This window comes from Sabethes cyaneus, chromosome 3, assembly GCF_943734655.1.
Source record: "Sabethes cyaneus chromosome 3, idSabCyanKW18_F2, whole genome shotgun sequence".
NCBI classification, from domain to species: domain Eukaryota; kingdom Metazoa; phylum Arthropoda; class Insecta; order Diptera; family Culicidae; genus Sabethes; species Sabethes cyaneus.
The window spans coordinates 31,501,814-31,529,542 of record NC_071355.1 but is presented as its reverse complement, the minus strand read 5'-3'; the positions used below and the strand labels follow the sequence as shown (position 1 = coordinate 31,529,542).

General features: G+C 38.7%; 1 protein-coding gene across 1 annotated transcript in view; it reads left to right on the top strand.

The window, feature by feature from the left end:
* The first annotated feature begins 920 nt into the window (after positions 1-920).
* LOC128744614 (juvenile hormone esterase) overlaps positions 921-27,729 on the top strand; it is a 64,792-nt gene continuing 37,983 nt past the window's right edge. The window contains exon 1 of the mRNA XM_053841751.1: positions 921-1,534. Coding sequence (XP_053697726.1) covers positions 1,313-1,534 — 222 coding nt within the window. The 5' untranslated portion in view covers positions 921-1,312. The remainder of the gene's footprint in view (positions 1,535-27,729) is intronic.

Below are 27,729 nucleotides of genomic sequence, written 5' to 3'. Positions count from 1 at the left end.
TATTCACTTAAAATATTTAAAACACAAATTTCGTATTTTGATTATGTTGTACAATCTTCTACGAATCCATTTAATTTAAACAAATTGTTTTATAACGTTTATTTCCGTTTGAAGGCAATGTGCGATTATGAGTTCTCATGCTCATGTACTTATAATAAAAAATAATATTTCGAACGTATTGAACAAATAAATCAGTTTTCGATGGAGCGTAGCCCCGCTGAAATTCTACTGAGTAATTTAAGAAAACCGCCAAATTCCCGCTGACCGCTGTCTGACATTAAAGTTCCGCTGTCGGAGTATTAATCCCACTAAATCCAGTGGGAAATCCGCTGATCAAGTATCACTGGAAAACCTCTCCGACCGAACCGAGATTCGGATTTACACATACGACGGGGCCGATTTGTTCAGCAGGTGTCATACCGGCAAGGAGGTCAACCGGCAGGTAAAACCTGCAGTTATGCTCTGTTTTCACCACCAGAGACCGGACGCCTACCGTTGTGCATGTAAGTTAGATATAAAAAGCAATTAGAACCAGAACCAGTCAGTCAGTCAGCAGAATAAAAAAGTCGTAAATTACAAACCGCTTGCAGAGTTGCATGTAATACACAACCTAAATTTATGGTTATGCTACACGCCGGTACCCATTCATCCAGTTCCGAATGAGATTTGGAAATCGCAAAGATCTAACCTCTCGTTGATCGTTCACTATTAGCATTTTCATCTCTGCCTGTGCTGCGATCGCAGCAGATCCCGCCAAAGCTCACCTGCTCGTCGAGCTGCTACTACTTCTGATGCTGATGCTGATGCTGTGCTGTTGGTGGTTACAGATGTGAGGGTAGCAGATAGTAAGAATCTATCACCGGTATAAAATCGAGGTGGCGATCGCGCTCGAAGCTCAGTCCGGTTTGGGAAGTTGTCTAATTTTGATCGAGCGCGTGTTTATGGTAATTTGTCGGAGTAGCAGCGGCAGCAGCAGCAGCAGAAGCAGATCTGAACTTATTTCGGAGACCTCTCCAGTTGGAGCTTGGAGGAAATAAATCACCACAAAGTTGCCAGTGGACTCGGTCAAGTCAACTCGGTACCTGGGGCTTTGTAGTAGAAAAGAAGATTAATTAGACTGGTGAGAAGCGAATGTTTCGCGCGTGACGATTGTGCAATCTTCGTATGGATTTACCTACGGGTGGCCTTGGAACCGGTTTCGGATCTGTGCTTGTTGTAAAGTTTGTGTTTTATTTAGGTGGGAATAACCCGTCTCATAGGCGTCGTAAAGAAAGTGAATTAATAAATTGACATTCGTGTAACGAGGGGCATTATGATGGGCTGGAATATGGATCGTTGGAAGATATTTGGGCTACTGTTAGTGTTTTTGTTGGTTGACATTGTGAGTGGTAGGACTTCGGAGAAGCTGAGAGTAACACTGCCCCATGGTGGATCACTGGTAGGACGGTATTTACATTCATTCAGCGGAAGAGGAATTCTTGCATTCTTGGGAGTTCCATATGCGAAGCCACCGGTTGGGGAGCTGCGATTCAAGGTAAATGAAAAATGTTCGTTGACTATCCGAGTATTTTATATCACACAAATTGATTATACAGTGCATATCAGTTAGTTTCTATTGCGGCGATTAGTGACGGAATCATGCGGCGATCTGTTTAACATTGGAAGAACTGGTAAAGTGTGTGGTTGTGTGCAAATTGCTTCATTAAGGGTAGTAAAATGGAAACGAGTCAATATTGCACGTCAGCTTTAAGCCCTACTTCAAGGTGCTGCTTTATGCAACGATTCATTGTTGAAATCTGGGATTGTAGAAGACGATTTTGTATTCTCGACAGGCGACTTTTTGCAATTACCGCACTCAAAACAATACTTTGTATGTCTTACTTTCCCACATTGTTTAGGTGGAAGGTTTCTGAATAAATTTATGTCGAATTTCGCACTGCAATGCCATGGGGCTGTACACATTGCATCTCTATAGTGCCATAAATACAAACGGTAAAAGTATACTTTCTTCAACAATATTGTAGATAATAATTAGTTCTACAATTGCATAACCATACATCACTTTTCAAATTCTGTCAGGCTGAGGCGCTGTAGTTCAAAGAGCAAAAACGAAGCAAAAAGAGCAAATCAAGCCTGAATGTGGGACACTTTCTGGGACGCATGATCATCCTAGATAAGTAATCCAAATTCAATTTTCGAGACAAATTTCGAAACGTCTAGTCACTCAAGAAATATGGCAAATGAGAAATCACATAACAGGATTTTCCAAAATAAGCTCTTGAAGAAACATTTGAATGTGTTTTAGGCCCAATTAGATACATCGAAATCTCCACTATCAGTGCTATTAGAAGCCGAAATCGGTCACATTATTCTGTAGCGTTCAAGTAACCTTTAACACGGCCGCCCACCATCCTTTGCACCAGCCATTTTTCCACTGATTAGGCAGCCAAATTCCATTTTCGATCGAAATACCTTTTGTAGTCTGTAGTTCCACCTTTCGGCTTCAGTTTGTTCTTCCCAATCGAACAGTAATCTTCAGTCGGCCTTAGCTTCGAAGACGAATGCCATTCCTTAGGAACTACAGTGATGCCATTGTCGTTGTACAGGGGATCATACCGATCTAACCGAAAATCAGGGCATTGTCCACCCAAACATGCGGATAAGAATAAAAGTCGATAAACCAACTACCTTAACTCCCCTCACCCTCTGTTTAGCTACAGGAGGCACAAATTCAGGCCAATTAATGCCAAATATCCCGGCTGAGTTCTGAGTTTTTCGGATACTTGTAGTTACTCATGATGATGACGCTTGTTGCTTGGCGGAAACCCAATTTGGCGCCCCCATGTTTCCCAAATCAGTAGTTCCTTTCAGGTTTATCTTTTTTTTTCATATTCGCCCTTTATCCAATACTTCGCTGCACTTAACTTATGCATTGAGCTCCGTTTGAGCTTCGCCTAAATTTTTTTTATTGGTAGCAATTTGGGAATATTGGGAGAGTTCATGATCGTCAGTACAATGTTTATCTCCAACCGGTTCAACCCGTCTAGTAATCTCTTGACATGATGCGTCAAGGTCAGGACCGACCAAAGGACTTGCGCATGCTTTGAGCGATAGCTCTTGATGAAGGCGGCAACTTCCGGTAGGCATTTCGTACCGTCATCCGGGGCGAGATTGTGCCAAAAAAGCATGTTTTTGTTCTTTAGCTCAGTATACACACAATTTAGGAACTAAGTTGATTTCAAACCTGCCAATATATACTAAATTGTTCAATTAACAACTACTGTAGAGATGGTTTTGTTACAATGAAACCTAATTTGACTGGAAGTGCATGAACTTTGGCACAATCTCACCCCTTCTAGGGGGTGACATTTTGCCAAAAACCTAAAGTTAGGCTAAAAACCTAAACAGTGAACATAAGCATGTTTATAAAATACACATACACATAAATATCAGTATAAATGAGTTCACATGGGGCCGTCCATGAACTAAGTGGACTATTAGGGGCAGGGGATCGGCCAAAAACAACGCATCATACAAAAAGTATGAACGAAAATAACCCGGGGAGGTCAGAAATAACTAAAAATGAGTTCGTAGTCAATGGACAGCCTTTATATAACCAGTAGTGTTTCGAGGGTTAACAAAGGGGAGATATTTGAAGGGTTGTATCCCAAGGGGGCATACCTATTTGATCATTTAACAAAAGTAGCCATTACTTCGTTCGAGAACCCGCAGCCGCAGAACATCCCACCCCCCTCCTTAAAACTGGCAGTTTTTACAGGGTATAATATATTCGTCTTACATTAGAGTGTTTATTCAAAGTATCTGAAATTTCCAGAGAAAAAGTAAAAATTGGTTTAAATTATTTAGCAGACCGATGATGCTGTTTGCTCCAAAATGGATGATGCAATCTAATCCGTCAAAATATTGTGCTCAATAGTAAAGAATGTGAGTGTACTGGTGTATACTGACGTATTTTTGTTGTGTATGTGAAATCCACAAATAGGATCGATCATTATGGCTTGGCACAATCTCACCCCCATGAAGCTCGAAAAGTACATAGTTTCGAAAAATATTATTTTCGTAATCAAAACTTATCCAACGCATAATAACCTTTCAATACATTGTGCATGATTAGATTATATACCTTTAAAATAGCAAGTTGATGGGATTTCTTGTTTGGGTTGGTTTATGCGGGACATTTTTTACAAGCGTTATTTCCGAGTATTTTTAATCGCGAACTTTGAAACCCTGTTTAGGCTAAATAGTTTGCTAATATTATTTGTGTTCCATTCTAAGTTATGAATAAATATGTTATGTTCATCATCATTTTGAATTTAGGTCACCAGTTTCTATAGATGTAATAAATTTTCACAAACAAACATTATTGGTTTTTGGCACAATCTTACCCCCGTGGCACAATCTCACCCCGGATGGCGGTACTATATCTTCGTGTCTCCTCGTTCGACCCCTCTCAAAACAACAGCGTATTGAACATTCTCTTCTCGCTGATCGCCACCCACAGTTGGGTCTTCTTTGGGGGGCTATACTTGACCTCATCGCTTATGTTCTTGGTGGGGGACGTAAATACTCGGTCCTCTGCCAGTCGTTGTCGCCTAATTAATTTCCGTCGCCCATTATGTCCACGACATCGTGCTTCACCGTAAAGATGCTATCACCAGCACCTTAAGCCGTTCACTGAGCGATTGCATGCTACCCAGACACAGACTGACGCTTCCGCAGAAAAATGCCCATTTTGACCCAGTACTTCTTCACCGTTTAGCCGATTTCTCCGACCTCCCGGCCTAAGGCGCGGAACGATGAAACCACCTTGCTCTCGGTCTTCATCTTCAACTTCAGCTGTACGTTACCACGTAGCACTGTCGGGTGACCGGAACCAGGTTTCTGGTCAACACTTTCGCCTTTATTGTGGGGGAGGATGTTGTAATTGCCAGATTGGCTCAATTCGGCGGATACAAATGCTTCACCATATCCAACTTCTTCGCTACGGGGTGGAGCTAGTAGTACAAACAAAGCATCGAGTGTATCTGTTTGCTTTACTGAAATACAGGCCTTTTTTGGTGCCCCTCAAGAGCTAGTGCTGGCTCGGTGTCCTAATTAAGTGAGTATAGGCTTACTGTTCAGCAGCACGATTCATTGCCGTACAATCTGGACGCCAATCATAGCATTGCCGCACAATCTGGTCGACAAGAATAACGTTCAACAGATGGAATTTAGCCAACTTGACTGCTGTTTCCGCAAGCCCTCCGAAATGGATTCCTTTACCCATACATTCTCGCTTCATGCGATGTTGCCTACTGCGTAGCATGTCGAATAGGGAATATCAGTTTCGAGGGAATATAGGTTTCGAGTCCCTACAAACTTTGTGCCATTGTCCGAAAATATATCGGAATATCTACCACTTCTCGCAATGAGCCTGCCCAATGCCTAGAGGAAACATTCCGTGGATTAGTCTGTCACCAGCTTTAAGTGCATCCAAAATAAACACATGCAGTACTGCCAGATTTCCCCTCACAGTCGTGCGGCGAGCAACGGGATGGCGCGCTGGTATTTCAGCATAACGAACATCTATTTTCATTCCACTTTCACCGAAACTGTATATTTATATTGCCGTATTTTCATTTATTTAACAGAAAAAAATTATACAATCTATAATACAATACAAAATCGCAAAAATATTCAAGAAATTGCTTTAAACTGCTTCAATTTACTTAAACTGCCATCAATAGGTACAGCCAATATTAAGGTTCGTTACCCGAATTAACATTGCTTTAGGGTAAACAGGCTATTTTTCGGGTGCCAGGGCCAGTGATGTCGGTTACGCACCAAATATATGGGAGATGACAATCTTGCCATCCCGTTGGCAGCGAGGGCCCCATCGAACACAATGTAGCCCACCTAACCCAACTAATTTTGCACAATTTGACCGCTGGTCACTCACTGCGGGCGGTTCTCCTTTCTGGGCATAGGATTGCGAAGCTTCTGCCATTGTCGCCATGTCTCTCGATGGTAGTTTTGGGTTTGTCAACCGACTTACTAGGTCGATGAGCAACACTGATTCATGCCAAGTCGTAAGCATCGTCACTTTCTACGTAATGAACTGCTTCGACGACCGTTCTCAGACAGCGGTCATCTACACGGACCTCTCTACCGTCTTTGACAAGCTGAATAATCAAATCGCCATCAGTAAAATGGATAAACTCGGTATTGGAGGGTCGCTGCTCTAGTGGTTTAAATCGTATCTGTCGAATCGTTCTTGTTAATGTTTCTATCGACGAGTCCGTCTAGCTTTCACTGAGGAATTCCGCAAGGTAGTCATATCGGACCGGTTGTGTTCTTATTTTAACGACGTCAACATAATGCTCAAAGGTCTTCGGCTTGTGTTGGCCGACGACTTGAAACCAGGGCCCGACAACGTCACCTTCAATTGCACAGCGTCACTCAACAATGAAGCAGTGAAGCTTAGGTTTCAACAGAAGCAGCACCGCTTCAGTTGCAAACTGGCTTCAGTCAGCGTCAGCGAAACGGGTTTCACTTCATCTTTTCATTTGTACTTTTCAACAGTTTCAACTTTTCATTTGTACTTTTCTATCAAATATTCAGAAGAAAGCCAGCAACTTTGAATGCTAATAAATTGAATTTGAGTAACATTCCCTGGAATGCAACGCATATTAAAGTTAATCTGGTCAATGTCGACAAAACGTGCCTGACTTTCTGTCATCGTCAATTGAAACAGCCACCAACTTAAACTGAAGCTTGCTTGAAACGTTCAGTTCAACAAATGAAGCAAGTCACTTCATGTATGAAGCGAAGGTAAGAGAAAGTCAGTTTCATTTATTTGTTTCGACGCTGCCGAGCCCTGCTTGAAACTGTCCTATCAATTAGCTTTATTTTTTTACACGATAATTAGAAACGGTTAGACATTTAAGCCTTCAGAAAGCACAATAAAAAGGTGGAGAAAATATGTCTAAAATACGAAGAAAAGACAACGAAGAGACGACAAAAATGGGATGACAAGATTATGGAAAAGTGATAAAACGATGGGAAAACACGATGAAAAGATAAGAAAAAAAAAAGAAAACAAAAAAGGCAAAAATACGAAGAAAATTAAAATATGATGAAAAGATACCAAAACTGCGGCAAAAACGACAAAAGGTTGTTTAAAAACCCTCAAGAAGGCGACAAAACATGCAAAAAAGAGATGACGAAACAACAACGAAAACATAGTAAAAAACCATTCTTGTTTGGTTGACAACAAATTGGACGATGGTAACTGACCAAAAAGTGACGAACCTTAAAAAAGCGCAAAACAACGACAAACAAAAGATGATAAAAAGATGACATAAAACGAAGGAGAAAGATGACAAAAGTTACGTAGAAAATACGCTCAAATAGTAACAAAAAAGACGGCAAAAACGGCAGCGAGTCGCTGATAAAAGCGACAAAAAATGTCAGAAACGGCCATCAAATAACAACGAACAGACGATCTCACTATGGTGGAAAGATGGCAAAAGGACTACGAAAAGATGAGAAAAATACGACAGAGAGTTTACAAAAAGGCGACGAATGCGGTAAAAAGAAAAGAAAGATATGACAAAAAGACGTCAAAAAGGCGTAGAAAACGTGATAAGATGGGACGACGAAAGAATGACAAAAAGACAGCAAAAAAAACAAGAAGGCAACGAAAAGAGGACGGAAAGATAACAAAAAAGTGATAACAAGTAGGCATAAAATGATGGAAAATAAAGAGAAAAATGGCAAAAATACGATAAAAAGAAGCCGAAAAAACGTTGAGCGACAAAAAATGTAAAAGAATAGGAAACGGAGAATGCAGTAAAGGCGATGAAGAGATGATAAAAAGACGGCGAAACAGCGACAAGAAATGCTAAAAAACATCATGTAGCCTGCCGAAATACGGCCACCTATTCAGTCCGCTATTCGCTCCCCAAATCTCTGAAGCAAGTGACTTAAGCGCCACCTCGTGAGAGGGTCACTTGCCACGTTCAGGCTTGCTCGGCCAGAAACTCCGCCTCAGGGCGGGTCAGTTAAATAAACTCAAAAGGGGGGAAAAACAAACAGCAGACGCAATCCGCCAAAGGTACTCAGTCTACGAACGATAATGTCTCTAAAGTCCTCAGAAGTTCACTAAAAATCCCTACTATCAGAAACCGACTCGTATTTCTCATCACCGGCCAAAACTCTGTACGAACAGATCACTGACCAGCTTCGAAAGTCCGAGTGCGGGGACTGTTTTCCCAGGCAGTCCAACCTGGAGTACTAAATCACAAAATCAAACCAACTAAGACGAACGCGAGACGTGAGACACCTTTAGACTATTTAAACCGCATCAAATATCACTCCATTAAGACAGAAACTAACAGAAACGTAATTTACAATATTAACAATTTATTCTAAACATGTAACATTTCTCTAACCTAGGACTTTCTTTGAACCACTCTAATACTTCTTACGGTACCATAATTGCGTGGGTGGAGAACTACTATAGCGCCTACATTTATACTTCACTTCTAACCTACTGCTCTAATTCTTCGGCTTGGCTCGCGAGCTTTCACTATTTGCTATGATAGTATGGGTTGGCTCACTGTAGCGCTTTAGCGCATCACCCTGCGCAGGGATTTTATAGCGTACTCACAGGTTTTAGCGAAGATTCCCACTACTCCACGGCGATGCTGCAATCTGGGTACCGCAGCTACAGTGAATCACCGCCAAAGGCAGTTTATGTGCTGGACTGCACTATGCTGGCTTCCCAAATCAAAATGGCGACGATGTTCGATCTCAGCATGTGCCAGTTAGTCCAACCAGCGGGTTTTAGCGTTCTGCACGGGCCGATTATCCCAATCAGCGGCAGTTTTCGTTCAGCAGGGACCGATTATTCCAATCGGCGGCGGTTTGGCGGTGCCAGAATCTCCGATTCTAGCCGAAAGTGGGTCGAAGAGTGTGCGGCAGGAGAGTGGATGATCTTTGCGGGCGGTGTGTTGAGCTTCGCCGAGCGCTTAAAGAAATTTTCAAATACGACCGAAAAAGCCGTCGAACGGCTGTTCGACGCGGTGAGCCAACTATTCGAAAAGCCACTTATTTAAAATTTTAAATTTTACCTTTTAGGATCTCCACACTTGCTTGCAAACTCTCCACTATTTGCAACTCCTGACTGCGCTATCTAACTATTTAATGAAGAGAACATTTAATAAAGCTAACTAACCTAAAGGTAACTCACATCTACTAAACACAAACCTCGTTTTTATTCGCGGAACACAAAATCACACACTCTGACTTGCTCCACTGATCAGATAGAAATGATCGAAGCGAGATTTGAAATACCCTCAGATAGGAACGAGGTTTTTAAATTTGAAAGCGGAATTTTGTAACGAACTTCTGCGACCAATTTAAACGCGAACAAATCTCTCTTTTTCCCTTTGGTTTTATGCATCTAACCATTTCATTTCCCAGAGTTTATTGAACTTTCTTCGGGCAAATTTGAAGAAGAACATGGCAAGGCAGTTTACGCTTCGTGCTTCGAAATTTGAGTTTTGCGAATAGCGAATGAGCGGCTCTAGGAAAGAGTAAACTCGGATAACTTGTACGCAAGATGCATTGCGTATGCGTAGCCAACTAGCCATAATGTCTAGTGGCACATGCTCTAATTGCTAAGCTTATCGAAACTACAAGAGCAAACCGATTTAATAACCCTGAACGCTACAATCATCAAGGGCAACCAAAAACGCCATAAAACGACAACAAATTGCTGAAAAGACACAAAAAGACGTTATAAAGTTGTTCGAAAGCCAGATGCTAAAAGACATAAATAACGGAGTAATTCTCGCTGAAACGAGGCCACTACTGACACGAGGTCTTCAAATATTGGAACTTTTGCGCTTAATGGATTGAAAATGGTTAAAATGGATACCTCGAAATAGTGGACCCCTCGTTCGCCAGGGGCTTAACAGTTTCAAAAAAAAAGTTGAATTTTGAGCAAACCTTGAGATCCCTCCTCTGTTGGGTACTCTTACCACTGCGTCCAGTATTTTGAACTATTGTGGTATGCCCCGTTTTATTATTTTACTATACGCTACAAGCTTACGTATCCCTATCACTCATTGAGGAAGTGACAGGCTGGTAGCTGAAGCGAGACATGTGCCAATCAGGGATGACTAGGTTTATGAACCTAGTACCCTGATCGGCGACGCCAACCAGATCTCCCTTTTTTTGAGATATTTCAGTCCAGGGTCCGGCATCGTCGAAACAAATAAATGAAACTGACTTTCTCTTACCTTCGCTTCATACATGAAGTGACTTGCTTCATTTGTTGAACAGAACGTTTCAAGTAAGCTCCAGTTGAAGTTGGTGACTGTTTCAATTGACAACGGCAGAAAGTCAGGCACGATTTGTCGACACTCGACATTGACTAGCTTAACTTATGCGTTGCATTGTAGGAAATGATACTCAAATTCAATTCATTTGCATTCAAAGTTGCTGGCCTTCTTTTGAATATCTGATAGAAAGTACAAATGAAAAGTTGAAACCGATAGTCATGATGAAGTGAACCCCGTTCCGCTGACGCTAACTGAAGCCAGTTTGAAACTGAAGCGGTGCTGCTTCTGTCGAAACCGAAGCTTCACTACTTCATTGTTGAGTGACGCTATGCAATTGAAGGTGACGTTGTCGGGCCCTGCTTCAGTCTGCGTACTATTTGTGCTCCACGGTTGCAGAGCAAGTGTTCCGAGGTTAAATATCATCTTGTACGAAACCGACATTCCGAAGATGATATTTACTTGAACAATGTCCTGTCGCAAGACTGGTAAGCTGGCTGAGATCTCTCTTATTAAGACTCAGCGACTTTTCAGTATCACTTATCCTCGACGTTTATAGATTTTATTAGAGTTCTGAATTGAGAGACTGGCCATGTCACTCAAATACTCGCATCATTAAACCAACGACACTCACTGATTACGTGAGATGTGTGTCGCTGAATTAATGATGACAAGTTCTCGCGAGCTACTGAGTTGCAATGGCCAGTCTTTCAATTCAGAACTCTAGATTTTATATATTAGGTATGCTGGGATCTCTTTTATTGAGACTCAGCAACTTGTGAGTAACCGTCGTACTCGACGTTATATATTTTTGGATTTTTTGAGCGATTGTATAGCCATCCTACTGGCCATAACTGTTCGGCTCTCCTTTTGCCCACTCTCCAGCACACAGTCAGAGATCAGGCAGAGTAAATCTCGACCCGTGAGTAGAGAGTTAGAGCCACGTCTTCGTTTGTCGACTCACAACGAATCGGCGTGTTGAGGATAGACGAGGATCAGGACTGAACCTCTGCTAGCGCATCGTTCAAGTCCTGTTCCTCCCCTATTCTCCTCTCCACCTCGTTCGTTTCTTTGGTTTTCGGCAGAGAGGTAAGAAATCGTCCTCTGCATCAGTGACCGGCTTGATGCAGCAAGGGCTAAATACTGTGGAGGGCGCCCTGGTACTTCACAGGCTCCGTTCGTTGCGGCGAGAGAATTTATAGAACCCCCTTCACCATTCATCCCTCGGCACGGGTCGCGTCACACCTTGGATTTGGGGTTTATCCATTCAAATTTTTACGTAATAGCCATAGATAACAGCTATTACAACCATCTCCTTTAGGGGCTTTGGACCCTCTGCTTCGGTTCTTAGTAGTCTTACCTCCTACAAGAACCGTCTTGCAGGCGGAGAGTTTACACTCAGCCTTCACATGAGTGCCCCCTTCTCTGTCCGCATACGACCCTAGTTTCCACCGGTTGTCCGACTTCCACTAAGGAACGAATCCCGGATGGTACCACGAGGAGTTAGAGATAGGTGTTGCTGAATAAGAGGCTTTCGTGGTAGTTCTGGAGCGCATTATTCTACCATTTACCATCCAATACCTTGAGATCTGTATCATGTGAAATTTCATAAATTTGCCATGAAACAACTGGCCCGGTTCTGTAAAGAAGAAAAACAGGGCTTTCAAATGGAGTAAAAAAAATTTTTGGTGGCCATCTTGAATTTGGTCGTCGTATTAGATTTTATCAAAAAAATCACCGTTTTCACCATGAGCCCCCCAACCGATTTTAATTTTAAGACTACCTTTGGAAAGCTGAGAAAAAATGCTACATTCATAAACTTTGTTGAACTGAATAAAACAACCAGTTATTTGTAGCAAGGTTCACAATTTTCATATAATTATTGCGATATTTCCAAAATTTGCTATGAAACAAACTACAAATGACAAATGACACGATTTTTTTGACACGGTCGTTTTCTAAGACGGAATCTGGTTTGTAGCGGTAATTTGGCACATCTTCCTCCAACAAACCACATTGCACCGCCAACTTCTGGTGCAATATCTTTGTTAGGTTGTTGTGGCGTTCTGTATAGGCTGAATTTGCTAGTACTAGGCAGCCAGCTATAATGTGTCGATGGTTTCTTGTGGTTGATGGCACATTCGGCATACATCCTCTACATCCTGATACCACATATACCGTCTACAATTTTTTGGCATAATCCCGTTTTGAATGGCTATCATATTGTAGATATAGTTCACCCACCGGAGAGCCATAAGTTCAATGCGACCTTGTGGACATAAGGCCTGTTTAATTGGTAGGGGTGATCACCATGTACTGCTTTTTGCTTCCAAGATGCAATCTTCTCTTCCATCGACATTAGATTGCATCTGAAGTCGTAGTCTGGTTGCGCCAGATGTAAAGCGCTGTAGCCCCTATCAGCGGCACAAACAGCTCGGTATATTCCGTGTCGAGTTGCGAATTCTACGAAATATTTACGCATCTGACGCACCTGAGCAATGCACAGTGCTTGAATGTCGACTATTCCTACACCCCCTTCTATTCGTGGTAAAGTAAATCTATCCAGTGAGTCCACTTGTTTGAATTCTCGCCGCACCCTCCTCTCAAGATCTTCTAGGTCAGTTTCGCTCCACTTCACTACTCCAAAGCTGTAGATCAACAAGGGAATGGCAAATGTATTGAGTGCTCGTATCTTATTCTCTGCGTTGAGGAAAAATTTTAGGACATGGTTCACTCGACATAAAAATTTATCCCGCAGCTCTATCTTGATGTCGGTGTGGCGAATACTGGTGAGCTGCCTGAAACCAAGGTATTTGTACGATTCGCCACGAACCATATCCCTAATCATCTCCCCATCCATCGTAGACCTCATACCCATCAAAACTAGTCAAGCGCTCTGCTTGAAACTGTACTGATCGGCATTTGTCAAGCCCAAATTCCATACCGATATCGCTGCTTACACACTCAACTAATTTGATAGCTACTCCTAGTCATTCTGTTGATTCAGAATAGATCATGAGATCATCGATATAAAAGGTCACATTTTCATGTTCGCCGTCGCCATACCTAATCTTATGGCCATGACATTCGCATTGAATCCGCAATGTTCTCGAGCGCAACACAGTTTTCCCATCACTAAGTTGTAGTGTAGTAGTCCACTGCCACATCGCATGCTGCAGGAACCTCACGACTACAGGGTCTATTTTATACATCTCCAACATGTGAGGTATGGAGTCGTATGCTTTCTTGTAGTCAATATAGGCCATACTGAGATTCCTCTCTACGCCAGACTGAAAGCGGAGTCTAAATAAAAATGCATCGAAGACCAAATACATGAAAGGAAGAGGCTCAAAGGAAACAAACGCGCGCCTCCCACGGACGGTAACCGTTGACGGCGGCGAACTAGAAGTGGTAGAGGAGTTCGTGTATTTGGGATCGCTGGTGACCGCGGACAACAACACTAGTAAGGAGATCCAGCGGCGCATCCAAGCGGGAAATTGGGCCTACTTTGCCCTTCGTAAAACGCTACGATCAGGAAGCGTACGCCACCGCACGAAGCTAACAATGTTCAAAACTCTTATTAGACCGGTAATTCTTTATGGACTTGAAGCCGTGACGCTGCACACGGAGGACATACGCGCCCTTGCCGTGTTCGAGCGGAAAGTGCTGCGGACGATATTTGGTGGAGTACAAACTGAAAGCGGAGAGTGGCGGAGGCGTATGAATCACGAGCTACAGGCAGCTGCTTGGGGAGACTCCCATCGTACATCTAGCGAAAGTTAGCAGGCTACGGTGGGCCGGACACGTCGTAAGGATGCCGGACAACAGTGCGACGAAAATAGTCCTCTTCGACAACCCCACCGGCACCAGGAACAGGGGGGCCCAACGTACACGATGGCTCGACCAGGTCAAAGGAAAGCGATTTGCGACTTCTGAGACGACTAGGAAATTGGCGACGAGTGATGCAAGGCCGAGTTGAATGGAGACGACTGTTTGAAACAGCACGAGCCACCCCGACTCTATGCTGCTGAAGAAGAAGAGATTCCTCTGGTAGTGCACCGCTTGCCACACAATGACTGCATCAATGATGGCCTGATCTTTGTAGCCATGGGTATTCTTTTTGCATCCTTTTTGCTCCTCCGTCAGGATGTTATGTTGCTCACAGTGGAATGAGATTTTCGCGGCTATGATGGTATTCAGTACTTTGTTCAAGGTTGATAAGCATGTGATTGGCCTATACTTTGATGGGTTTGATGTGTTGCTGTCTTTAGGGATGAGAAAAGTGGTGCCTCGGGTGGCAAAATCAGGCAGTGTGTGAGGCTCACGTAATACCTTATTGAAGCAGTCGGCTATCTTGGGATGAACCGCGACTAGCTTCTTGTACCAGAAATTCTGAACGCCGTCTTTTTACCTTTGTTATACTATAACAAAGGTTTAGGAATTGGTCGAAAAACACGAAATTGATCCGAGGCCCGGAGGGCCGAGCCACATATACCAATCGACAGGGTTCGACGAACTGAGCAATGTCTGTGTGTGTGTGTGTGTGTGTGTGTGTGTGTGTGTGTGTGTGTGTGTGTGTGTGTGTGTGTGTGTGTGTGTGTGTGTGTGTGTGTGTGTGTGTGTGTGTGTGTGTGTGTGTGTGTGTGTGTGTGTGTGTGTGTGTGTGTGTGTGTGTGTGTGTGTGTGTGTGTGTGTGTGTGTGTGTGTGTGTGTGTGTGTGTGTGTGTGTGTGTGTGTGTGTGTGTGTGTGTGTGTGTGTGTGTGTGTGTGTGTGTGTGTGTGTGTGTGTGTGTGTGTGTGTGTGTGTGTGTGTGTGTGTGTGTGTGTGTATGTGCGGAGCGCAACTTTTCTATCGCCTGTTTCTCGGAGATGGCTGAACCGATTTGTTCGCTATTACTTTTGTTTGAAAGGTATTATTGCCTAGTATATCACTATTGAATTGTTTCGAGGTCCGACATTTCGTTTAAAAGTTATAAGTAAAAAAGTAAAAATTACGTGACACGATTTTCTCCGTACCCAAATGACCGATTTCAACGATGTTGGTATCGAATGAAAGCTCTTATTAACACTAAATTTTTCGGATAAATTTTATTGAAAACAAACAATCAGTTTAAAAGTTATGCTTAAAAAACCTGTTTTGACAAGGTAATAATTATCGCCTGTTTCTTAGAAATGACTAAAGCGATTTAGACGCTATTAGTCTCATTTGACAGGTAACATAACCTAATAGATCACTATTGATTTGTTTTTTGATTGGACGTTTAATTTGAGAGTTATGATCAATTGAATACAACACATTAAAATTTACAATAATTTATAACGATTTCATCTAAGATGATTTATCTAGTTTGAATTATTTTGGCATCAAATTAGAGATTTTAATGCTACAAATATATCTGCAAAATTTCAGAAGAATCGGTTTTGCCGATCAAAAGATATTAACCCTCCAACACTCGCGCCGACTTTTGTAATTCGGTTACTCGTGCGCACAATGGTCCAAAGCTAAAAAGACATGCGCATTAGAATTTTGACTGGGAAAACTTGGTTTTAGGTTTATGGAACCTTCGGAAGAATTTCTTAAAATTGAAAGTTCTATCGTCTGGTGCAATTTAAATTTTGATTAATCCCCCTATAAGTGAAATAAAAAAATTATTTTTCCTCAGTTTCAATATAACACAATGATGTGTTCCGCAAAGTTTTAGAACATATTATTACAAGAAATTTTGTTGAATACAGTAACCTTCTATCTATTAAGCGAAGAGAGAAAAATCTTATTCATTGTATATGAATTTGTAAGATCAGTTTTTTCTATTTTAGCTCTTTTTGTAATTGTTGCATTCCTTTTTCATGTATTACAAAATTGAATAAATAGTAAAAATACACAACTTTGATTAATATAGTATACCTCTATGTTTGTTTGTTTAGGTACTGTAGAACTTTGATTAAAAAAAAGCCTTAATTTTGACCCCGAGTGACTCGACTACCAACAGATACATTTTAAACATTTTATATTTGCTAATTATGTTGCTGCATACAGACACCATTTTTACATATGAAGAAACGAGAGAAACTTCCAGGGCCAATCGCGGTACAACTCACATGCTGATTGCATCGTTCCTGTGATGTCAGTTTATGCTGATCTATTTGCCCAACAATTTAAAGTATTAATGCATAATTATGACATTTTGCTCATAACAAGGTAATTGAAGAACATACGTTAGTTAAGCAGAGATTTGTAACTTTATAACAATATGGCATTCAAAAACCTACACGTGTTGTACAAAATGCAACAGCGTGAGTAATCGAAAGTTAATAGAAATTGATGAAATTTATTCAAGAAAACTTTATTGATATCAATCAAAAATAATGGCGTTACAGAAATTTATGCGTAGTTCAAAAACCTATGAACTAGACTTTTACTACGCAATGTATATGTTAAAGAATATTTCCTCTTATAACTTGCTTTTACTTGCACTTACTCAAATTAGAAACAACCAGCTTACCCTTACTCAGTAATTTCATGAAAAAAGGATCTATCAAAATTTATAGGTGCTGCTATTTTGTTCAAATTTTGTAAACTTATTAAATTTCCAAAAATTTAATGAAAACCAACGCACCACGCAACGTTAACCAATAGATGAATTATGTTTCGAAGACGTGTCGATTTCTATCTCAAATAGCAAGTAAGACCGTATAACAAAGGTTCCTTTCACCACTAGGTGGATTAAATCGGGTTTTTTTATTTTATTTGTTATATTTTATTTTATCGCGATGTATCAGTATAATGGTGAATGACCCGTCGGTTAAACCACTCTATAATAAACTTTATAAAAACTGTATCAGTATAAACTACTAAGAAGTCACGTGAACGATACATGAAAGGTATGATGGTGAAAAATTAACTACGTTTTTGTGTTAGTTTACCCTTTGCCAGTCAAAAAGGCAATGTTGATTATTTTAGTGGCACAATACTTCTGGAAATAGAAAATCAATGGGTTTGAACTTTCTTTACCATACTTAAATCCGTCTTACTACACAACGACAGGTTATTTCATCATATCGAATTATTGACCTTCAACATGAACAGTAGTATCTCGGTTGCCCGCAACCACGCTGCCATATCTAATTGATACACGCTGTGTGTAAAAGAAATGTTGGTGAAGTACATATGTAAATCGCTTTAGTGCTTGGTTTCAATTTGAGCCCACCTCTCAGACCGAGGCTTGTTCATGGTCGAGATCTGGTCATCGAGCTTTACAGCGCAGCAGCAGTGTCGGCGCTGTTGGTAACCTCTCGCACCTTGTAAATGTGATTGAAATTAAGCGCCAAATGAGCTGTTAAGAAAAATATTACGTCGTTTTGTCGTCAGTGTACGGATTTATCTTTTCTTCCATCAGCATTGATCTCACAGAACAACATGATTAATTATTATCCAGTTTTCCTATTCAGTCTACAAATTTTAAGGTTAAATTATTAAACACAAAGTTCTATGCCCGACACGATGTACGTACTAAGATATGAGTTATAACCTCAAATCCTATGCCATCTAGGTCGAAGCAAAAACAGGTCTAACAATTTGTCTAAAACTAACGTTTGTTAATACTGATTAAAAGTGACGTACTTAGTTGTACGGCTTACTACGATCGCGCAATCTTGGCCGTCCACGGCTACTGTACCTACTAAGTGTTACTACTCAATTCAAGTAGTTTTTTCTTCACCCTTAGAGCGCCCAGCAGGTACATATTTGTAATTAACACATTTCATTTGGGACCTCACCTGAAACCGGCCGGCTGTCAACGTGATTGAGATGCTGTAGGCTGCAGGCTGTAGACTTTGGTCCGAGATCGGAAACTGCAAACTAGATCGTTACACCCGTCAGAATGTGACACAGTCCGACGCATACACGCCGCACTAAAACGGGTAAACTATGTGGAAATGGGTATTTACCGGCATATTATCACAGACAATCAGACTTAGTTTGCAATTCTAAACTCATGTTCTTGGTTGATAATATGTAAAATAACAGTTTTTCTCACGCTGATGTTAAAAACGTTTACTTGGAATGAATGGGAAATCATTGGAATCTGTTAATCGTTTTTTGCTGCTGCACATCAGAAAATCAGTAGTAATAAGCGGCACAAGCTGTCTCAAATCTAGCATCAACAGGTGTAATTACGCTTCATTAGAGGCATATCGAGTGGCAATTATATACGAATGCTGCTTCTAGCTTTATGGGTTGTCAATGAGGTAACATTTTATTGTATCAAAGACCCCTGCTAGAATTAGATTCTAAAAGTCGTAAAAATCATGGCCGTGGGGTCATCGAAATCAAGTACTAATGAAAATACTTGAAACCGTTTTAACATTACAATCCAACCGTTTGAAAGTTTCAGAATCACCACTTTCAGATAAACTAATTCCTTTTTCGCCTTCAATAAATTAACCCTCTTGGAAACTCCGAGGCAAACTAATTTCTTGGTGCTTTGGTTAAATGGCACTCGACAGCTTCTTGCCTGTTCTTTTTTTTTATTTTCCCAAGTTGGATTACGAACATTAATCACGCGGGAGTAGATAGATGTAAAACTTAAAATAGTACGCTCACATTAAGGCGGAAAGTGTGAAACTATATCCGCTTGGCTTCGCGCTCCTCAGCTATAGCAAAGCGTGAACATGCCGGTTACTTTCAACAACAAACTTTTATACGAAGCAGCAAAAACTATACTTAGTAACATTGCGCCAGAAGACTAGTCTCAGTCAGTTTCCCGGCTGAGTTACCAGGTAAACAAACTACTCTACCAACTTCAGCTTGTTCAACGTTGTTGTGCCAAATGAATACTGAAAAGTTCTTTTGTTTGCTGTTAATAAAATTAGCCTCAGTCAGTGTATTTTCTGCTCCCCGTTCTTTGAGAGAAAATGTCTGTTCGCAATTTGACATTTGATAAGTAGGTATTATTTTCAACAATTTTCTTTCAAACTATTTAAATTAATAATGTATGTTAAGAATGAATTATTAGTTTCAGCTTGGGTAAAGAAGGACGATACATAAACTTAATAAGCGTTGCTTCAATGACATTCCCTTACCTAATTTTCCACTCTTTCTCCTCCACGTCTTGTTCCACTCTGTTTAGATACTACAAACTATTTTGTTTCATCACTTTATTCCGCCGTCGCCTCCGTCGATTGTAAAAACTCTTCAATTACATTCCTTAGACTTCCAAATTTAACCATCTGGCAGCAGATAGCGTGTTCGTCCTTTTAGCCGCATGGCGTAATGCGAAAAGTTTTTCCAGAAAAGGCATCGTTTTTTCTTGTTTTTGTCTTCCATTCTCGTCTATCACCAAAAGCACTCAACTCGATGCAGCATGGCTGCATCGTGGACCTCCGAAATTAATTACCGCTAGAAACAAGTTTCTGCCACTTTGGCTACGTCTAAGAAGCTTACGCTTTCCGGTGCGGTGATATGCAGGTTTGTATGTATGTACGTCGGAAGGACCACATACATAATTGAGCAGCAGGAAAAATCCGCCAAACCACTGAGGATGGCAGGTGACAGGAATCGCTTTGTTTCCGAATCGTAGGAAACTTCTTCACAGCACACAGGCGCATAGTCGGAGAAAAACGGAAAAGTTTTCCGTGAAATCTGATCTGAGTGCAGCACAATTAGCTTCAGCGGAGAAACCCGGTACCGACCTGCTAGTAGACGATTCGCAAGAAAAAAAGTTTCTTCTAGTTGCGAAAAGCAGCACTTTGAATGAAATCTGCCACCCTGCCCTGATCCGTTTAATGAAGCTGTTTGCTCTTGAAACAAGCTAGAATCGTTGAATTGCTTGATCGTTCGGATGCTGGAGACTATTAAATATGGAACAGTTTAACGGTGAGCTTCGAAGCTACTAATTGCATCTTCCAGCTGTTTGTGTGTTTGCATTGAAACAGATTGTTATCATTAAACATTCATGAGATTTCGAAGTGTAGTCAATCCGTTTTGTTGCTGGATGTACAGCTTTCGAATGCAATCAGACGGGTTATGTAATATAATATACATTTTAAACTGTTGAGATGTAAACTGTGAGATTTGGAAACTGAAAAGTTACAAGAAAATCGAGCTATTCTTCTTAAATTTTAATTTCAAATCCAATTCCATGTCTAATTCAACTTTAATTTCAATTAAATTTGCAAGTCCAATTTCAAATAAAAACTTCAAATGACGAGCTACATTTAGATAGGTCCAGTGTGAAAATGAGAGATTCTCTTTGCGTCTCCTTTCTTACGCTTATCACGGCGGCATAAATGCACTTGAATGCGCCTATTTTGCATGAAACGGTTGCTGACGTTATTGTCTAGCTAGTCCCTAAGAAAAATTGGGTTGAAATGTAATTATGCCGCTGTAAAAAGCATAAAAGAGAAGACGCGAAGAGAATCTCTCATGTGCACATTGGACCTTTGGCATGTTTTTTTTTGTATGCCAGAAGGGCATTGGGTTAAAAGGCCACTGCGACAGTCTAGCATGTTGGTCGAGAAATGAGATTTTAAAACCGATTTCAGGTATATTTCCGGATTACCAACGAATGGTCGAAACACAAATGGTCGAATCACGAATGGCCGAATCACAAAAGGGCGAAACACGAATAGCCAAACGTCATATTCGGCCGAAAATATTAACGGCCTTTAGCCTGCATAAACATTGGGTATACATGCTGTCCTTACTCGCTCCCGCACGTGCGGACTTAACTAACGGATAATCCCTACTAGTTAGTGAATCTAGCAAATTCATGCACCGAAATAGAAGTGGTTTCTGCGGGTGGGCTGGCCCACCGGCGCACACTCGCGGCCTGCGGCAATCTTCAGCTGCGCACTGGAAGGCGTGGCTTTCGTAACTTCTGGCAGCATGAACCAAGAAATTTATCGAAAGAAAGGGGAACCTACAGAAGTTGCTGTAATCTTTTCTGGAGCAGCATAAGGTAGATTGCCCTTTCTTGTCCGACTTTGCAAGTTATCTACTACATTTTTAATTCCACAATTCCAATATCTGCAAAAGCTGCTGGACGAGATTATCTTTTGATGTCAAAATAAAATTATTTTTATAAGAATTCTAATAGTACGGTGCCTGTTCATAAAAGGATCTATAGCGAAGTGCGGAATACAACACCTGAACGTTGTCGTAATAGATCTGAATGCAATGTCCACACAGAAAACAAATGGCGCCAGTCCACATTCCGCGCCTTATTTTGTCAGGTTTGACCAATTTAATTTTTCGGGATGGTAGCCACAAAAACTGGGATGAAGTGACTACAACTATCAGATTCCATATAATAATAGCTGTCCCCTGGCAAAAATAGTCCTATTTTATTGTGCCAGATTCCAAAGATATTACATCTTTTACATTTCTTTAAATGGAGAAAACGAGGGTAAAACGCCCTTCATTTTTCCTTTAAAAAGACGCGTGCCGTGTACAAGCACCACAACCCTTATAAAAAATATTTTTCTTATTGAAAATTTGAATTGAAGGTATTGAGATAAACGATTTTTTTTTTGGAAAAAAATCCTCACTGTGCCAGTGGTACAACGACTATGGCGTTACTGTTTATTTGCTCAATTGAAAATAATTCATCTGACAATGATAGTGTCTTAATGAATAAAACTAAACCAAACTAACAACGACTTTAGTCAAGCTCGAAATGCTCTTCAACAGTCGTAAACGCACGGATGCATGCTAGAAAATTGGCTGCGATAACGTCGTATCCCAAAGAGATCAGCCTGGTAGGTAGTAGGAGAAAGCCACCATCACTTCAAGGACTTGCCAGTGTATGTAGGTAGAATTACAGTTGATCCAAATTTGATTATCAAATGAATTTCACACTAATGCTGTTACAGAAGGGCCAAAAAGGATTGGGCGGACCCACAAGCACAGGCACTTGTGCGCATTCCGGGGTTATAAGAGTCGCCTTCCAGCATTAGGATCCTTCCATGTAATAATCAATTTCGCGGTACCAGTTTTAACCCACGTGATGATTTGTTTCTGAGAATTGTAAACTGCCATATTTGCTTCAGACCTTAAGGATTCCGGTTGACAATCCACTCCATTAGCCAGCCTTCCACATATATGATATAAATAATAATACAATTAATAATATGATATTGAGATGAAATGTTGTATATATGTACAAAAATAGAACAATCTCACCAGCAGTCATTTGAATGGAATAGAATTGCGTCCTTTGAGTTTCCATAAGTGCTTCCAATAATTAATTTAATTTTTACCTTTGTTATACAATATAACAAAGGTTTAGGAATTGGTCGAAAAACACGAAGTCGATCTGAGGCCCGGAAGGCCGTGTCACATATACCAATCGATCAGGTTCGACGAATGAGCAATGTCTGTGTGTATGTGTGTGCGCTTCAATTTTCAATCGCCTATTTCTCGGAGATGGCTGAACTGATTCGTCTGCTATTACTTTTATTTGAAAGGTATTTTTACCTAGTATATCACTATTAAATGGTTTCGTGGTCTGACTTTTAGTTTAAAAGTTATAAGCTAAAATGTGAAAATTACGTGACACGATTTTCTCCGGAACCACATAACCGATTTCATCGATCTTAGTACCAAATACAAGCTCTTACTATTGCTAAACTTCACGCCAATTTTTATTGAAAACATACAGGTGGTTTAAAAGTTAGCCTTAAAAAACCAGTTTTGACAAGATTCAAATGATCGCCTGTTTCTCAGAGACATTTGGCAGGTAATATAGCCGGATAGATCACTATTGAATGGTTTTTTGATTGGATGTTTAGTTTGAAAGTTATGAGTAATTCAATACACCACACCAAAATTAACAATAATTTTTAATGATTTTAACCAAGAAAAATAACCTAATTTCAATTATTTTAATATCAAACGAGAGGTTTTCACATTACGAATATATATGCATAATTTCATAAGAATTGGTTCTACCGGTCAAAACATATTAACCCTCGAACACTCGCGCCAACTTTTGTAACACAGTTACTCGCGCGCACAATAGCCCCAAACCAAAGACAACGTGCGCACTAGAGTTTTGACTAGGAAAACTTGGTTTTAAGTTTATCGAACCTTTGGAAGAGTTTCTTGAAATTGAAAGCTCTATCGTCTGGTAGAATTTGAATTTTGATTAATCCCCCTAAAAGTGAAATAAAAAAATTATTTTCCTTCATTTTCAATATAACATATTGATGTGTCCTGCAAAGTTTTAGAGCATATTATTACAAGAAATTTTGCTGAAGACAGTAACCTTCTATCTCTTCAACGAAGAGATCTTATTTATTGTATGTGAATTTGAAAAATCAGTTTTTCTATTTTAGCTCTTTTTGTAATTGTTGTATGACTTTTTCATGTGTTACAAAGTTGTATAAATAATAAAAATACACAACTTTGCTGAACATAGTATACCTCTATGTTTCCTTGTTTACGAACTGCAGAATTTTGATTATAAAAAATACCCTGATTTTGACCCCGAATTACTCGACAACCAAAAGACGGATACATTTTAAACATTTTACATTTGCTAGTAGTTTTGCTGCACACAGACACCATTTTTCCATATGAAGAAACGAAAGAAAATTCCAGTTGGGGCCAATTGCGGTACACCTCACATGCTACTTGCTTCGTTTCTGTGATGTAGGTTTATGCTAATCTATTTTCCTAACAATTTAAAATAATAATGCATTGAATAATTCTGACATTTTGCTCATAACAAGTTTATTGAAGAGTACGTATATACGTTAGTATATACGTAATAAACGATTTGTAACTATATAACAATATGACATTCAAAAACCTACATATGGTGTACAAAATACAACAACGTGAGTAACCGAAGGTTCATAAAAATTGATGAAATTTATTCAAGAAAACTTTATTGTTGTGAATCAAATAGAATGGCGTTACAGGAAATTATGCATAGTTCAAAAATCTATTAACTAGACCTTTACTACGCAATGTATATGTTAAAGAATAATATTTCATTTTACAACTTACTTGTACTTGCACTTACCCTCATTAGTAACAAGTTACTCAGCAATTTCATGAGAAAAGAAACTATCAAAATTTATAAGTGCTTCTATTTGTTTCAAATTTTGTAAACTTATTCAATTTCCAAAAATTTCATGTAAACCAAACGTGTCGATTTCTATCTCAAATTGCAAGTAAGACGGTATAACAAAGGTTCCTTTCACCACTAGGTGGATTAAATCAGGTTTTTAACCAAAAAATTGGTAGTAGAAACTTGAAAGTGCATTATTTGTCACAGAGAATAATTCCATTATCGGTAGCAAGTAGCCAAAATTGGTTGAATTTTTTACCCAAAATTTGAGTTTGTACACTGCATTTTGAGTAATTTCAAGCTAGCTTTAGCTAAACCCGACCTATTTACAGGTAGAATCATTTAAGAGTGTGGGAAAAGTTGATATCCTGAAAGAATAGTTTATTTATTGTGTATTTTGCATTTTGTATTTTGTATTTTGTATTTTGTATTTTGTATTTTGTATTTTGTATTTTGTATTTTGCATTTTGTATTTTGTATTTTGTGTATTTTGTGTATTTTATGTATTTTGTGTATTTTGTGTATTTTGCGGAATTTCTGTATCTTATGTATCGTGTGTATCTTGTGTATTTAGTGTATTTAGTGTATTTTGCGTATTTTGCGTATTTTGTGTATTTTGTGTATTTTGTGTATTTTGTGTATTTTGTGTATTTTGTGTATTTTGTGTATTTTGTGTATTTTGTATTTTGTTTTTTGTATTTTGTAATTTGTATTTTGCATTTTGTATTTTGTATTCTGTATTTTGCATTTTGTATTTTGTATTTTGTATTCTGTATTTTGCATTTTGTGTATTTTGCGTATTTTGTGTATCTTGTGTATCTTGTGTATTTAGTATATTTTGTGTATTTCGTGTATCTCGTGTATTTTGTGTATTTTGTGTATTTTGCGTATTTTGTGTATTTTGCGTATTTTGTGTATCTTGTGTATTTTGTGTATTTTGTGTATTTTGTGTGTTTTGTGTATATTGCGTATTTTATGTATTTTGTATTTTGTATTTTGTGTATTTTGTATTTTGTATTTTGCATTTTGTATTTTGTATTTTGTATTTTGTATTTTGTGTATTTTGTGTATTTTGTGTATTTTGTGTATTTTGTGTATTTTGTGTATTTTGTGTATTTTGTGTATTTTGTGTATTTTGCGTATTTTGTGTATTTTGTGTATTTCGTGTATTTTGTGTATTTTGTGTATTTTGTGTATTTTGTGTATTTTGTGTATTTTGTGTATTTTGCGTGTTTTGTGTATATTGCGTATTTGTATTTTGTGTATTTTGTATTTTGTATTTTGCATTTTGTATTTTGCATTTTGTATTTTGTATTTTGTATTTTGTATTTTGTGTATTTTGTGTATTTTGTGTATTTTGTGTATTTTGTGTATTTTGTGTATTTTGCGTGTTTTGTGTATTTTGTGTATTTTGTGTATTTTGTGTATTTTGTGTATTTTGTGTATTTTGTGTATTTTGTGTATTTTGTGTATTCTGTGTATTCTGTGTATTTTGTGTATTTTGTATTTTGTATTTTGTATTTTGTATTTTGTATTTTGTATTTTGTATTTTGTATTTTGTATTTTGTATTTTGTATTTTGTATTTTGTATTTTGTATTTTGTATTTTGTAGTTTGTATTTTGTATTTTGTATTTTGTATTTTGTATTTTGTATTTTATATTTTGTATTTTGTATTTTATATTTTGTATATGTTCTATCAACTGTATCATTTCATCCTTTTGTTTTCTTTCTACTTTTCCATCTCTTTTTTCACCTTCTTTTGTTTTTGTTTACCTCCTCCTTTTCCATTTTCCTTCTCATTTGCGTTATTTCCTTCCATTTTTCACTATCTGCTATTTCATTTCCTTTTCCATTCAGTTTACCTAGTCCTTTTATTTTTCCTTTTGCCTTTGCTTTATTTCCATTGCTTTTGCCTTTGTGCTTTTGCGCCTATTACTTTTCCTTTTCCTCTTCCTTTTTCTTTTCTTTTTCCTTTTTATTTTTATTTTCCTTTTTATTTTTATTTTCCTTTTCTTCTTCTTTTTCCTTTTCCTTTTCCTTTTTATTTTTATTTTCCTTTTCTTTTTCTTTTTCCTCTTCTTTTTCTTTTTCCTTTTCATTTTCCTTTTCCTTTTCCTTTTCCTTTTCCTTTTCCTTTTCCTTTTCCTTTTCCTTTTCCTTTTCCTTTTCCTTTTCCTTTTCCTTTTCCTTTTCCTTTTCCTTTTCCTTTTCCTTTTCCTTTTCCTTTTCCTTTTTTATCTTTCCTTTTTTATGTTTCCTTTTTTAATCTTCCTTTTTTAATTTTCCTTTTATATCCTTCCTTTGCATTTTCCGTTTTATTTTAGGCGATTACAAATATTTTAAAAAGTTTTTGTCCCTCTGGTGTTGGACCACTGAAGGGGGGGGGGGGGCGAAAAAAAGCAGAGAATTTTTTAATCGAGCAAAAAAATATAGATTTTTGGCATTTTTACTTAAAGTTTAAACGTGAAAATCAAATCTATTCTTGTTTTTAATATATACGTTATTATTTTTCATGCAAGAATCTACGAAAAAAGACAAAAACGAAAAAAAATTTCGTTGTTCGAATTTCCATTTTTGTTTCGTGCTAGAAGCATTAACTCAACTCGTACACTCATTTTTCGAGTTTTCAGGCTGTAGAACCCACAGATAATTGATTTTATGAACAAAAATTAACTCATACCAGGCAAATTATTTTTTTGCCCTCAGATTTTTCAAGTTAATTTCCAAGGGGGGGTGGGGCAAAAACTTGAAATTATTTGCAATGGCCTTATTTTTAATTTTTTATAGAAATTAAATAGTAAAAAATGGCATAACATATAACATATAACGTTTTCAGTTTCTTTAAACGAATTAATTTCTTTTTGTTTAGTTTTTGTCCTGTACATTTTTTGTTTCACTGTTTTACCCGTTTTTTTTCGATGTGTTCCAGTTTCTATTCTTTCCTATAAGGTGACAGTTTCACTCTCTTTCTTGTCTCGTTCGTTTCGATTTTCGTCGGCTTAGTAATATTCTTACTACGAGAATAATAATTTTGAGCGTTTTTTCTGCCATTCTTTGTTTGTTTTTCTTCCTATCATTATTTGTTTTTTTTTCTCTTAATTTTTTTATGCTCTTTTCTTTTTTCTCATTCTTCCCGCTGTGCAATGGGCGAAAACGAGCTCGTAATTCTAATAATTAGAAGCTGCTATTTTGGAATTTTAAAAGACGTTTATTCTTATAGAAAAAACCCGATTTAATCCACCTAGTGGTGAAAGGAACCTTTGTTATACGGTCTTACTTGCTATTTGAGATAGAAATCGACACGTCT